The sequence below is a fragment of the Pararge aegeria genome, chromosome 25 (assembly GCF_905163445.1).
Source record: "Pararge aegeria chromosome 25, ilParAegt1.1, whole genome shotgun sequence".
Classification (NCBI taxonomy): Eukaryota; Metazoa; Arthropoda; class Insecta; order Lepidoptera; family Nymphalidae; genus Pararge; species Pararge aegeria.
This window is the reverse complement of record NC_053204.1, coordinates 2,288,038-2,302,974: the sequence shown is the minus strand read 5'-3', so window position 1 is coordinate 2,302,974 and position 14,937 is coordinate 2,288,038. Positions and strand designations below refer to the sequence as shown.

At 33.9% G+C, this 14,937-nt stretch overlaps 3 protein-coding genes across 3 annotated transcripts; 1 reads left to right on the top strand and 2 right to left on the bottom strand.

Annotated features, from left to right (window-relative positions):
• Positions 1-558: 558 nt before the first annotated feature.
• LOC120634868 (oocyte zinc finger protein XlCOF6-like) lies at positions 559-7,281 on the bottom strand. The gene is made up of 3 exons (XM_039905710.1): positions 7,075-7,281; positions 4,978-5,330; positions 559-2,719 (listed from the first exon to the last, which is right to left on the bottom strand). The coding sequence occupies exons 2-3, from the start codon at positions 5,299-5,301 to the stop codon at positions 653-655; spliced, it is 2,391 nt and encodes a 796-aa protein (XP_039761644.1). The 5' UTR covers positions 5,302-5,330; positions 7,075-7,281; the 3' UTR covers positions 559-652.
• Positions 7,282-9,006: 1,725 nt separating this feature from the next.
• On the top strand, positions 9,007-12,204 carry LOC120634930 (adrenodoxin-like protein 1, mitochondrial). The gene is made up of 5 exons (XM_039905823.1): positions 9,007-9,178; positions 9,267-9,318; positions 10,290-10,396; positions 11,362-11,502; positions 11,767-12,204. Exons 1-5 carry the CDS (start codon positions 9,082-9,084, stop codon positions 11,868-11,870), a joined length of 501 nt encoding a protein of 166 aa, XP_039761757.1. The 5' UTR covers positions 9,007-9,081; the 3' UTR covers positions 11,871-12,204.
• A 1-nt stretch (position 12,205) lies between these two features.
• Positions 12,206-14,865, bottom strand: LOC120634929 (PR domain zinc finger protein 5-like). Its single transcript, XM_039905822.1, has 3 exons — positions 14,491-14,865; positions 13,517-13,612; positions 12,206-12,966 (listed from the first exon to the last, which is right to left on the bottom strand). The coding sequence occupies exons 1-3, from the start codon at positions 14,584-14,586 to the stop codon at positions 12,232-12,234; spliced, it is 927 nt and encodes a 308-aa protein (XP_039761756.1). The 5' UTR covers positions 14,587-14,865; the 3' UTR covers positions 12,206-12,231.
• Between the last annotated feature and the right edge of the window lie 72 nt (positions 14,866-14,937).

Genomic DNA, 14,937 nt, shown 5'->3' with positions numbered 1-14,937 from the left:
TCGGTTGTTATAAAATTATGAAATTTGAAAAAGCTTAACTTATTATTTGTATTTGTTGATACTCTTAAGGTTTCTATTCCTATGAATCAATCCAGTTCTGAGATGCAAAGGTGTGTGGTAATTGCATATTACTACTATTAATTAATGACTAAGCCATGAAAGTTCACACATCCTGCATAAGTAGGTTATATTTGGTGCAGCATTCTGGTATACATCTCATGCATTTTTTTTCCTTGGCCTTAAACAATAAAAATGTTCTAAGAACCTGCTCTTAGACAATATGTAAGAAATGCAAAAACACCTTCAAAATCAGATTAGTAGTTCCCACATCTGAAAAGGCATGCAACCATAATGAATCAATTCATCATCGACATCATATCACATCAACTCACTACTGAGCATGGGTATCCTCCCACAATGAGAAGGTTAAGGCCGTAGTCCACCACACTGGCCCAGTGCGGATTGGTGGACTCCACACACCTTTTAAAACATTATGTAGGACTCTCAGGCATGCAGGTTTCCTGACGATGTTTTCCTTCACCGTTAAAGCAAGTGATATTTTATTAACTTAAAGAGTCAATTACTTTTTAATAAATCAAGTTTATAAAGACATAACACCAAAAACTTAAATATTAACAATAATAAAAAATAATCAATTTGATATTAATTTGAATGTTGGAAGATCACAATGTTTTTTCTTAACGTGAAAACGCAACGACGTATTGTACTTCGTAGCAAATGGGCAGACTTCACACTTAAACCGCTTTTCTGCTGAATGTTTGTATTTATGCTGTACTAAATTAGCTGGTAGAATAGTTGCATAGTCACATTTGTCACACATGTATTTCTTTTTGCCAGTTGCATGAGCTTCCTCGTGATATCTTAGAATGTATTTATTCATTGTCTGGAATGGGCATTGAGTACACTGAAGTTTGACACCTAAATCTTCGTGTTTTCTCTTGTGTTTGTTCATGGCACCTTCATAATATGTTTTGTATCTACAACCATTGAAATCACAGTGTAGTGTAGTTGCATTTTTATGTCTCAGCATATGCTGGGTCATACTCGCACGATTGGTTGTTTCAAATTCACAGTATCTACACTGCACCGTCGTATCAGTATGGTGTAGTTTGATATGCTTCTGTATATCTAACTCTGGGACCATTTCACCACAGACTTGACACTGTGTGTTTGCAATTTTTTGATGGTTCAACTCATAATGCACTTTTAGGTGTTCCCAACTGCCATAGTTTTCTGGACATTTCGTGCATTGGAACATGGCTGGTATATCTAGTTCTTCCTTCTTTACTTCTACCACAGTTGGGGCACCTGTATCAGTGTTGGGTGTATGGTGAACTTTATTGATATGTTTGCACAGTTCAAATTCATCTATGAACATTTCAGAGCATTGATCACATTTTTGCTGACTCTGACCTTGATTGAAATTCGGATGTTTTAATAACACATGCCGTCTGTAACTTTCCTTTGCCCGGAACACTTTTTTGCAAAATCGACATGTGTACGACACTTTCAAATGAACTTTCATGTAATGAGGTTTTAACTGTCGTTTATCGTGGAAGCTCTCATTGCACAAATCACAAAACACAGTTTTGGGTGATTCAATTTTGTGGGTGCATCGTAAATGTTTACATAGCCCCCCTCTAGACGCGAACACTAAACCGCAAATGTGGCATTCCTGAATCATTCTCTTGTGTGTGTGGCCGAGATACATTTCGCGAGTTTCGAATTTCTTCTCGCAAACATCACAATCAGTTCCCTTATCATGCTTCCTTCTAATATGACGTTTTAAACTTTCAACTTTATCATAGGAGAGATTGCATATCATACATTTCAATCTGAAATCATCTTTCAACGCATTGTGTTTTCTTCTCATATGCAGTTTCAAGAAGTTTAATGAAGAGAAAACAAGTGGGCATTCCTTGCACGTAATCTCTCCCGTTTCTTCATTCTTGCAATGCATTAATTCCTTGGTTTCCCGTTTTTCTCGTTCCTGCATTTGTTTCTCGTTCTCGTCATCGTTTATCCGATGTTTCCTTTGAACATGCCTCGCGTAAGTCTCCCTTTTGGTGAACACTTTGGGGCAGAACGGGCAATTGTACCAAGTGTCCAACTCTGGTTTGGGTGCGTTCGAATGTTTTCTTTGCATATGGACGATTAAACTCCTATGCTTGTCATACGTCAATCCGCACTCTTCGCAAACATGTTTAAAGGACTCCTCGAAAGAGCCATGTTTCCTTCTCATATGCATACGCAATCTCGTTATTCCTTTGAAGACTAGAGCACACACGTCGCACGTTCGTTCCTGGGAATCGTCAGGTACTGAGTTCGGTCCGTGTTTCCTTTTTATATGCGCTACTAAACTGTTCTTCTGTTCATAAGCCATGGCGCAGTAATCACATATATGTTTGAAAGACTTTCGGTAAGATTTATGCTTCCTTTTTTGATGCATTCTCAGAGTTTTCGGTGTTTGGAACACTAGGTGGCATACTTTGCAGACATAGTTCGGTGCGGGGGCTGTGATGGAGCTGTATCCCAAGACGTTTTCGTCTGGGGCGTAACTCAAGAGGTTCTTTTCCTTAAGTATACTTTCGAAAGTTAGAAGCACTGCTTCGTGGTTCTGCTCTTCTATTTTCACAGCCGGCTCCTGACTCTCTTCACTTTGAGGGCCCTCTAGCATCAAGCCACTGTCGTTTGCAAACTGTAACATAAATAATACTATATTAAAAATATTATCTGTCAACTAGCAGCATTGAACATTGAATGAATGAATGAATACACTTTTATTGTGCACCACATAAACTTATAGTAATAAATAATAAATAACAATTTAACAAAAAGTATACAATTTTTAACATTGATGAATTGTTACAAGGAACTTTTTTACATCCACAATTTGAGTATTGCAGTGCTTTCCCATTGGCTGGCACTTTTCTACCCTTGTCTGATATTTAATTGTATTGCAATTTGAGCCATAAATTCTTTCAAATCACATCATACAATTCATATCAGAAGTGAGATCGAGAATGAATGAGACCTCTAAATTGGGGGCTACACAGCCCCCGGTCTCATTCATTTAAGACTGCATCATTTTACATATTTTATCGAAAAGATATAAAACCATTGAACTTTTTTGAACAGGCCACTATACATTACATAACGCCAAGCATGTTGAGACAAACCGATGCTAGTTGCTCCGAAAGACATTTAATTAATCAATATCGGTCGTCACCTTGTGTCGCACAAGAACTATAAAAATTAAATGTTTTGCAGTCGGTTTATTGAAATATGCGATCAGCTAATGAGCTGCAAGCTTGTTGAGCCAAATCAAATCTTATTTTTTGTTTCCTCAGAAAAACTACTTGCAAGACGTGTCGTGTTATGAACACTCTAATGTATTCTTAAGGTCACAGACAGGACAGTGCGATTAAATAACACTGAATTGCAGCTCTTCTTTGCATTTGCATAAATTATATTAATAACATATACAAGTTTTACGAGTGATTTATACTTAGTACTCAAACTTATTTATTCTAATATCAATACCCGTGCCTTAGAGAGCAAGTTACGCCTTTAGACCCGGTTATTATCACTAACTTGTGATAATAGTCGTTAAAGCCCACCATCCCGCATTGGAGCAGCGTTGTGTGTATATGCTCTCAAACCGTCTTCCTATGAGACAGAAGGCCTGTGCAGGCAGGGAAGTGGGATTTTAATAGGTTGCAGATTATTCTAAACTTCTAATATTACAAAGAGTAATAAGTAAGTTTCGAAAATAATCAATAAACTACGAAAATACTGAATTGATTTCAATCATTCTTTCTCCAATAGAAAGCCTATTTATTCAGATGTAATAAATATGAATTTGTCGTTAAATTTTTTTAACTGTAATGACTGGAGAAAATGCGCTACCAAAACTGATTTATCCGCGTAAGCAGACGAAATGATCGTCACCGCAAAAAAAATCGTCTCTGGTATCTTTAGAAAAAAAAAGGGCCGCGGAGCTATACACCCCTTCCTCTCTCCATATACAGTTTCTTTCTGATTCACTCAAACTAAGACAGCTCCCGAAATACAGGTACAATTTCAATGAATGTGGTATTAATTTAAAGTGAACAGTATAGCCTTTCAGATGGTACCATTTTCATTCATGTTCATAAGTCAAATACTTTTTAAAATCGCTCGTAGCAATTTACAAGTCGGTGATTCCATAGTTTTGCTCGCAAGTGTATATTTCTTATAATTAAGCCTAATAACGCTCAAAAAAAAAATATTAAAGACTCTATAAAGAGAATTTTATCTAGATAAGCTTTGGTGTGCTGTGCGTTATTTAAATAGTAATAACTTTAATATGCGTCAAAATTTAACAAAAGTTATTAAATATGCGGCCGTCACCAAGGCTATTGGAGGTGCCGGGGGGGAGTTTACGTCTATGAGTCAGCGAGTTTTAAATCAAATTAACGTAACACTCAACTGAGAGCACCTTTTTAATGTCAGTGCTTAGTGCGAGATATTCTACCTTTTTTGACTGCGTTAAACATAACTACGATTTGTATCGAATCAAGCGCGCCATCTAGTAAAAGAACTGGGAATCAGTATTGTCACTAGATGGCGTTATCTTGATTAGGGATCGAGGAGGCACTCAGAGTGTGCATTGGCACCCAGTTATTCACGGAATACCAGTTATTCAGTGTATTGACACTGAATAACTGGTATTCCGTGAATAACTGGTACACTGGCGTGCCCTTCATACATGCGCAAAAGCACTGCCTACCCTAAAATTGATATGTAACTCGTATAGGAGGAGAATTTTTGCCGTTTCATGCAATTTTCCTGCTTTATGCTTGCCCTGGTAAGAAACCTAGTGCACGCCACTGAACCTAATGTCCCTAAAATAAGGATTATAATTTTGAAACAACTGTCAGCCCATGATTTCAAACCTCTCACTCTTTTACTTACATCATTAAAATCCAACTCTACTTCAATATTCTCAACCTTTATATTAACTTCTGGATCCAATGATCCCTGATCAGCATCTGTAACTGGATCGTAGAATGTGGAAGTTGGTAAACTGACTTTCTCCTCTATATCTTTAAAGGGGTCTTCCATTACAACTTTCTTTTTCTTCTTTTTCTTTTTCTTAGGCTTGATTTCGTAAGACATTGCTTCTTCTGGCAAGAAGGAAGTGGGGTCTTTTCTACTGTCATCCTCTGTTTTCTCGATTTTTATATCTTTTATATCTGGCTTCTCGTCTTTGATCGACGTGTTTGTCGATTCCATCATTCATATATATTTTATATCTAGTAACTAACCTGTAAAATTAAAAAATAATATATGTTAGAAATATGATGTCCCTGGTCTGATTGTCCCTCATTCTTGAAGGTCAATATCTCAAAAGGACACACCCCAGAGCCTAAGTCTGCTATTACAATTACTGACTTGTTGATTGATGTCTGACTATTACATTACAAAAGGCAGATAAGAATGTGTTTAAAAAAATCAGATAATAGAAAGGCATATCTTATGTCCCATTTTTATGGCTATTATAGGAAAATTTATACTAAGAATTGAAGTTTGTGTTATACTTGTTTGAACGTTCCAATTTCTACAAGCCAGATTACAAAAAATAATCTTCACTTGATAGCCTCAGTGAAATGTGTGGTAAACTTAACATATGACATACAATGTATATATCTTAAAGTACATCATAAGCTATCTGCTTGAAACAGAACTTATTAAAGTAATTTTAAACATAATACTCTTCTCCAAGAGCAGTTCCATCAACAAGTATAACTAAAAAGTACAAAAGTCTACCCCTTATTATTTATATTGGCAATGCAGTTATTGTTTATGAATGTAAGTATAGATTTGAAAGTTAGACCGAAATTAAGTCTCCGTTAAACATATGAATCACCTGAACAAGGTATAAAAAGCATAACACTCAAACAAAGTCATAAATAGTTGTAAGATATTGTTTGTTACATAATTTGTTATTTACATTAAAGAACTTTTTTCAGTATGCAAGGTATAGAGTTGAGTTTACTGACAATAACCACAATGCGTGCATTGCATTTAGTCCACCAATTGGAGCAGCATGGTGGGTTTACACTCAAACCGCTACTGAACCTTAGAGCCTGTTGTGTGCAAAGCAATGCTTTTCATTTGAGGTCACCACTAAGCCTATCTTTGGGTATCAACTTTTTTTAAAAACTGGTAATACCTGAACTTAATTTGTATTAGTTTGTCTTATTTTGTTTAAGCAACCTTTAATATAAAAAATTAAAAAAAAAATAAAAACTAAAAAGTACAAAGAGGTCTTCATAATGAAAGTATATTTTTATTATTCTAAAAACCTCCATTACATTTGATAGTAAGCATTTGCAGAGATGTCCTTTTATTGATAAAATATTAACATTGTTTGCTTTTTTATGCTTTTTTATGTAATTTTATTAATGGATCATTGTTGTCTGAATAAAGTTATGAATTTAATATAAATATGTCTTATAACTGATAAAAGTGGACAGTAAAATATAATAACCAACAGACCAACTTGAGGTTTCAAAAGTGCTTATGAGCACTTCTGAAACTAAGCCTACTTGAAATAAACAAATATTGTTTTTTTTTTTGTATTCAAGATATAAAAAAATAAAAACTAAAAATAATAGGTTTATTTCTGCTGTTGTAAAATCGTGCCCTTAATGATTTTAAATCATATGATAGATATTTTATAATGTTATTGCAGATTCCTCTTAAATCTTAACATAACTGTGCATTGATCACAGTAGATAACAAATGTACAAGGGAGTTCACAAGCAATATCAAGCGATAAGATAATAAATAACAACATTTTATTTTATATGCACATGGGTTTACAATGGTTATAAAATAAATGAAAAAACTTCATGAACAATAAGTTACAAAATATTAACAGCTGCGAAATTATAATTTACATTTTATACGATAAACGGAAACATATAAAAAATGTGGTTTATAAAATGAAGGTTCTTTAAAATAACGATATTGAAAATATACACGTCATTTGATCATTTAACTCACCTTGTATTCATTTAATAATAAAAATTCTATCACCAATATTCACAACGTAAGATACTATGGCCGTGCATTTATAGCAATCATAACTTTAAGTACGTTTCATTATTTATAACACCTAGTCTACTCTTCGTCAATGCCTTTGTACTGAAAATCAATAATTATATTTTTTAAACTCATTACGAAAAATGGGCAATATGGATGTTGTTGACGTTTTTCAAGAATGTGAAAGAAATGACGTTTATTATCAAGGGTTGCCAGTTATGGTGTCGGTAAGGTATACATCTTTAATACAAATTATTTTATTATTTTTTTAGCATTCATTTAATTTACCAAAGTTAGGTACTGTTTAAAATAGGTTAGGTGTTTTACCTTTAAGTTATTTGAAATATTTTCTTTATGACTTCCAACTTGACACATATCTATTGTCCTAATAAATAATATATTTTTTTAAATTCGTATTTCGTATAAAACAATTGCGGAGAGCGCAGGTACCTACGGTTCCTAGGCTTGAAAAAAAGTACGTGGTTTTAGGAGTTTTGGGAGGGTCTTAAAAGAAACAGGTTTCGTCTTCAACACCTAATCTAGATCTTCATTTGATCATGATTCCGAATATGCGAAGCGCCTCGACGTCATAACAAATAATTGCAAATTTGGGAAAACACACATGAAAAGGGATATTTTATTTCTCAAATCCCAATCAGCCATTAGACATTCGTTAATGGTGCCAATTCTGGTGAACCAAACCTCTAAAGCTGTGCTCTAAACTATGGTAAATTTCCACAGAAAACATTGTATACAACATACCGCACAACTTTGTAAGAAGATTAAATTTATTCGGCCCTAGGTCCTAAAGTCAGATTTTTTAATTCCGTGGAATTCGGACATTTGTAATTGCATTTGTCCTTTGAGTAGTAGGACAGCTCTACTTTACGCCTGACAATTATTGATTTATTTATTTATTTGGTATCTATGACCCATCACTACGCACTACACTATAACATAAATAGAATAATTAAAAACTAAACTAAATAAAAAAAAAAACTTACATTAAATATTAATATGCAATATAAAAAAAAGTTACAAATTAAAATTTCTGCGTCCAGGCAACCCTACGTGGAGTTTAATATACAACTTGTAAATTGGAGAGTAGTATCGATTTATTCGAGCTTTCAGAATGCCGTTACTGCTTACCCACGTTCTTTTCATCAACGATGCTATTCGTTTTCTTCTGATGGCAAAAAAGTCATCAGTATGAGCCCTCGCGAACATTTCTGATGCTCTACAATAACGGGGTAAGCCCAAACAGCATTCTGAAACCATCATTATACTGAACTCGTAGGGTGTTTAGCGATGCCTGTGTATAGTTGGTCCTTAGGGATCCCGTCCCCCATAAAAGGTTTGACAAAAGGCTTTGAACAAACTAACTTTTGCTTCATGGCTACAACAGGCAAATCTGCGGACCAACATATTACAGCGCACCGCCAAAGCCCTACGCTCTCGTTCTATGTCTGCATCATCTTTAAGGTCATCGGTAACAACATGTCCTAGATATTTAAAATGCTTAACATATTTAAGCGGGCGACCATTCAGTACGATACAGTTCACTGCACACTCTTTCATCGGCATACCTTTGGCCCTAAAGATCATGTATTCACTCTTTTTCTCATTATATATTATGAGCCCATGACTGTCTGCGTACACCTCACAATTTTCAACAACTCTTATGTTTAGATTTTAGAGATTTCAGACACAATATTAGCAACAAAATTTTCAGCTCATCACTCAAAATCATTAGTCCTCTTAAACACGTCTCGTAATTATTTTTTTTTAATCGAAATATACTTATGTATCGATATATTTTCACGTTTAAAACGTTGAGATTGATTTTAATCAGTATACTATCTTTGGTAGTATTTATTTACTTGAATACTTGTCTGTGGTTTTAACCTTAAAATTAATGTTCTATTTACATTTCAAAATAAATTATGAGTTCAGGATAATTCAGTCAAAATGATTAGAACTTTGAAATTGCTCCGCGTGAGTTGTAATGCAAAAATAATAAAAACGCAGTTTCCTGTAAAAAAAAGACTATTTTGTGTTACTCCAAGTATGTAACAGAGTTATGGTGAAATATCTAATAGTTGTTTTTTTAAGTTGCAAATATAACTTGATAACTATTAGGTTATTCCTTTCAGGCTTAAGACATGGTGAATACGAATGGCAAGATCCAAAATCGGAAGACGAGGTGTAAGTTACAAGATAAATTTATTTAGTATCATTGAGATTATTCGGCGAACGCCCTTCTGCTGTTCTTTCTGCAACATCCGATTCCGATGTGAAGATGTTTTTCATTTTTTTCTTTTCCTACTCGTAGTCAGTACGCACAACAATAGCACGTCAGTGGATTTGCTATTGCGTGCAGGACGGTTGCATATTCACGAGACAATAAATATATCCCAACAATATTATAATTAAGATAAAATAATTTTATCCACATACCAAAGCACAGCAACGGAATAGGAGAAGTTTATTAGTATACACCCCTTTATATTTTAAAAATTAAAATACTTGATATTATTTTAGTCCAGACGGATATTATGCCAAAAAGTGAGAGCTGCCTTCAAGCACATAGACTAGAGGCACATACTCAGGATAGTAGACACATTTGTGCGGTGCACAGTCCATGTGATTTCAATTTCCACAACATTGCATAGTTGTGTAAGTGAACACGCAATAAAGTCATGGTTTGTGCGCTGTTGTAGATGTTACATTGCAGAATAAGTAAAGCATGTAAAATATTGAATAATTCATATTTCACAAACTATCGAGTTAAAAAAAAGGTGTAGAACAAAAATTGCAACTTTTAATGTAAACTTCTACGTTTTATTATGTTTTGTCTGATTATTAAGTAAAACATTAAAAATATTTTTTTTTTTAAATAATTTTAGTGTGTTCATGTTACACTTATGCAAATAGTGTTCGTAAATAATACAATAAAGTAATAATTTAGTTTTCTTCAAAATTGATATATATAAAACTTAATATAAGATGTGATATATATCCAATATTTTGATATTTATAATAAATGTCAGATATTTTCGAACCCTGATTACTAGCCACGTGTGTTTCATGAGTTACCTAATTGGGCGGCAGAGTCCACTGTTAACCAACTTTAGTCCAGTTATACCAGTTGTAATGAAATAATATTTTCCTTTCAGAGTTAATATAGTTTATATAGACAAAGATGGTAACAAGACCAAAGTGAGAGGCAAAATTGGTGACAATGCTTTGTACTTGGCACATAGATATGGAATTGAAATGGAAGGTATATATTTATCCCTATTCTTCTCGCTCTTTTTCTATGTTATGCGTGGATGGCACAACATCATCATGTCATGGATGTCCACTGCTGAACACTGGTCTTTTGTATTGAGTTCCAAATACCACTGTCTTGAGCCGCTTGTGTCCAGAGGCCCTGCAACTTGATGATAATCTGTATTTGCTTCATCGGGGGTCTTTCAATGCTCTGTAATGTCTTCTTCGAACTAGAGGGTTGTTATAGTGTAGTAAAACTATAAATGGTCTGATGTGAACCCTCTTTGATGGTTTTGTTAGTAAGTTAGCCGCCATCTTTTGGCTGCATATGAAGATATATTACATAAAAATCTCCTTTTGATTGCAAAGTCAGCAAAGTCAGCACACTCTGAGCATTTGCATGATATCAACATTTTCATACTTATATTATATTATGTGTGTCTATTTGTTTGTTTCTTTGTTACCTATATTAATTTGGCACGCATGTATACATCTTCTGTCCTGCTGCCCTCATTCAGCCATTATTAACAGTGAAAACGCCCGCACACTTTGCAATTCAAACCAGTATAGTTTTGCTAGGTCACAAAATTGTCCCCATTTTATGGTAAACGTTTAGACTTTAGAACATTAGAGGTATCAATAATAATTGGAGGGAAGTGACTAACCGCCATTTAGAGAAACACTACTAAAGTGGATTTTTGATGCTTCAATATTAGCTGTGTACACAGTTACAATATGTTCTTAACTCTGTCTAGAATACTTGCAATAATGGAAATCACCAGGTTAATTAGTAGTAGAAGTTAATAATATAAGCCTTTACAGTTGCACATCAAACATTGTATAGGCATAGCTTATCTCAAACAATATATTATCATTCATCTTAACAGGATTTATGGTTCTTAAAACACAGATGATGGCTTTTCTAAAAAGATTGAATACTAAAATGTTTAAAAATTTGTATTATATTATTTACAGGTGCATGTGAGGCGTCCCTAGCTTGTACGACTTGTCATGTGTACGTACACCAAGATTATATGGACAAGTTGACAGAACCGGAGGAAAAAGAAGATGATTTGTTAGACATGGCACCATTTTTAAAGGAAAATTCTAGATTAGGTTGGTATTAAATACTTCAACAGCTGGTATACTTACTGTAATTTCTCTTACATGTCTGGTTGTCATATTTCCAATTTCTGAATAAATGGCATTTTTTAGCCTTATTATTTTTGTGCTATGAGTGGAAAATTGTTAACTAATGGGAAACTTAGCTGTTGTAGAACTTATTGCAGCAGCCGGGAGCATAAACATTTTGATTCATCCCTCAACACTGATGTTTCGAACATTAACTTTTGAATTTCAAACGGGGGGATCTCTTTTCAGGTTGTCAAATCACCTTAACAAAGGAGATGGAAGGCATGGAGTTATCATTACCAAAAGCAACAAGAAATTTCTATGTTGATGGACACAAACCAGCGCCACATTGATTATTACCTTTATCGTTGTGGTATTTAGCATTATTTTTAAAAGTTATATTTTATAACCTTAACTAAGCTATGCCTGTTTAAATTTTATGATTTTTATGCGATATGAGTCAATGCAAGTAATCCATGAAGTTACACACCACCATAAATGTTTATGGAACTGGTTGAGTTTATTTTGCTTAAGCAGTACTTGAATTTCCAAGTACATAATCTTAAGTATTATATTGACTTGGTTTATGACAGCATAATATAACTATCTCGAAACATTGTATATATTTGTAGAATAGTAATTCTTATTAGTAAAAAGCTCTGTATTAATGTGTAAATAAAATATTATACTCAATTTAAAAAACTTTTAATTTTGTTACTTCTCCATTGGTTTTTTTTTTCTTACAGAATTCCTTTGATGACTATCTAGATGTTTTTTCAATGACTGTTTATAAACTGTACAATAACTACATTTATCACAAAAAAGCATGTTTTCATTTGGATAGTGCTTTAATTGATGACTTCTTAATGCAGATTTTGCAGCGCTTCTGTAATTACAATCATTAAAATCGCACAAATACGGTCTGTAATTTGTATGAATACGTTCATGTATTCTTAAATTCGGCGAATAGTTTGTTGTGTAATCACAGAATTTACATAACAATACTTTATTCTCTAGATGAGTATCACAATGCTGTCTGTAATGGGATTTTTTTGATGTACGGTAACCACATAATTTACACATGTATGCAATTTTATTTCCTTTTTGATGTTTCATATAAATATGTTCGGTCAATTCTTCTATGGTACTAAATGTAGCATTGCAATGCATACAAGATGTCTCTACCAATTTTAAAGAATGTTCTGACATATGAGATTTTAAATCCAACAAGTTTTTGAATCGTTTTCTACAAACATGACATGTATGTTTTTTGTTTCTTTTATTGTTAATCATTTTTTTGCATATCTTTTTTGCATCCTCAGTGTGTTTTCTCTTCATATGATGGCGCAATGTTTGCACAGTTGAATATTTTAATTCACAAAAATTACATAAAAGTTTTCCATTTGGGTCTTTGGATTGGAACCATGTTGTATAATTTTCATTTATATTCTGCAAATTTAAAAGGATATGTTGACTTTTTTTTTTTTAGTAAATAAATATACTACGACAATACACACATCGCCATCTAGCCCCAAAGTAAGCGTAGCTTGTGTTATGGGTACTAAGATGCCTGGTGAATATCTTTATGAATGATATACATAAATACTTATAATATACATTTAAACACCCAGATACTGAAAAACATTCATGTACATCACACAACATTGTTCAGTTGTGGGAATCGAACCCACTGCCTTGGTTCAGAAAGCAGGGTCGCTGCCCACTGCGCCAATCGGTCGTCAAACTTTGAACAACTTTGAAGCAGTGTTGTGCTGCTGGTTACGGCAGATTAGAAAACAATTGTCAATTCTCTTTCTATGGGAACACCCATTCCCTTAGTTGCCTTTTACAACAGTAAAATGGGTGGTACTACTACCGTCTTGTACACTCACCAACCCGTCTGCTCATGGTGGTTATTATGAGCAAACTCTCCTGTGAGGCCATGTGTCCTAAGGACTCTTATAGGTTATTGACATTACTCTAGCATAAAAAAAAATACCAAATCAGTTTGTTGATCTAACTTGTTTGAATTGTTCTTGTGCAACTGGAAGTTGTCATCATCAGTTCCATTAGTATCTTCACATAAGTCTTCAATCTGAAAATTGAATACCATATCATAGTTAATTATTATAATATGACCTGGTGAACTTTGTAGTACCTAAAATACCTTCTATTTGAATTCAAATTTTCGCTATTTTGGCTAAACCTTCGGTTTTTCCCAATATTTTTTCTTTAAAAAATTCATTGAAATTGGCAATTGGCAAGCAATATTTTGCAAGACATACAAGTGCCTCAGCTCTTATTGAGAAAGGCTACTCTTAATCCTATGGAAACAACCTCACAAGCCGTAAGCGCAGGCGAGAATAGGAAGGAATTTATAAATCTGAGCAAAGATGCATATAATTACAATATTTTATAAATAAATATGTATTCTAATTCAAAATTTCTTTATTCATGTAGGCCTATCACAGGCACTTATGAAGCATTCATACATTTATGTTTACATAATTGTAAGGGGATGGTGATAACTTTCTTTGCCAACTTAAACCTAAAGCTACGAGGGTCCAAACGCGCTCTGGTCTAAGAAGAGCCCACAACAAACTTAGCCCGGTATTTTTTTACTTTTATCACTGTCTCACAGTTAATTTATATTAAGCTATGAAGTTAGAGCAATTCACACCAAATCGTTTATATTCCTCCATTATGTTATAAACGAGTGAAGTGGAGTTTACCCATCCGGACTGGGCCAGTGTGGTGGACTTTGGCCTAAAACCTGCTCACTGTGGGAGGAGACTCGTGCCCCGTAGTGGGCCGGTGATAGGTTGTTATGATGATGTTTTATATTTTCTATAAATAACACGTCTAGTGGACAGCTGTTAATAAATAAATTAAATAAATAATTTGGGACATCGGCGCAAATTTTAGACACCTTTGATAACTTACGAAACTGCTGCGCTACATAATTAAAGTTACCTCAAAAAGGATTTGATCTTCTTGGGAATCTCCCCGTAAAGGATCACGCTCATATATTTCGTTATATTCTATTTTAATTTCATCCTCTTCATCCATTTTAAATTATTTTTAAATTTTTATTTGTAAACAAAACTCCAGACACCTCAGAGTTCCTACAAAATATCTTGACAGTTGACTGAAACCAGTTCTATGAACTTGAGTTAACTAACGTTCATTATTATTCCTAGGTGCTAGTTTAGTAGTAATCGTCGTTTTCAAATCAATATGCACAAAAATAATGAAGAAGAAGACTCATGCTTATCCACGAAGTTTGTAAGTCGTGAAACAGATTCAAAATCTTTTGTTTTTTCGGTTTTTATTTTCTTCTTCTTCTTCTTCTTTTGATTTATGGCTTTTCGTAGTGCCAAAACAGCACAATGTACTTTGCCAGTGTCAAGTAGCTTGGAG

Bases quoted from the DNA above. Each gene is read 5' to 3' on its own strand.
- LOC120634868 (XM_039905710.1), bottom strand. From the start codon at position 5,301: ATGATGGAATCGACAAACACGTCGATCAAAGACGAGAAGCCAGATATA. The intron at 2,720-4,977 runs GTAAGTAAAAGA...TTTATGTTACAG, and splicing joins TAGAGTTGGATTTTAATGAT to TTTGCAAACGACAGTGGCTT.
- LOC120634930 (XM_039905823.1), top strand. From the start codon at position 9,082: ATGATTAGAACTTTGAAATTGCTCCGCGTGAGTTGTAATGCAAAAATA. The intron at 9,179-9,266 runs GTATGTAACAGA...TATTCCTTTCAG, and splicing joins ACTATTTTGTGTTACTCCAA to GCTTAAGACATGGTGAATAC. The intron at 11,503-11,766 runs GTTGGTATTAAA...ATCTCTTTTCAG, and splicing joins AAAGGAAAATTCTAGATTAG to GTTGTCAAATCACCTTAACA.
- LOC120634929 (XM_039905822.1), bottom strand. From the start codon at position 14,586: ATGGATGAAGAGGATGAAATTAAAATAGAATATAACGAAATATATGAG. The intron at 13,613-14,490 runs GTAACTTTAATT...TTCAATTTTCAG, and splicing joins AAGATCAAATCCTTTTTGAG to ATTGAAGACTTATGTGAAGA. The intron at 12,967-13,516 runs GTATTTTTTTTT...TTAAATTTGCAG, and splicing joins TAGATCAACAAACTGATTTG to AATATAAATGAAAATTATAC.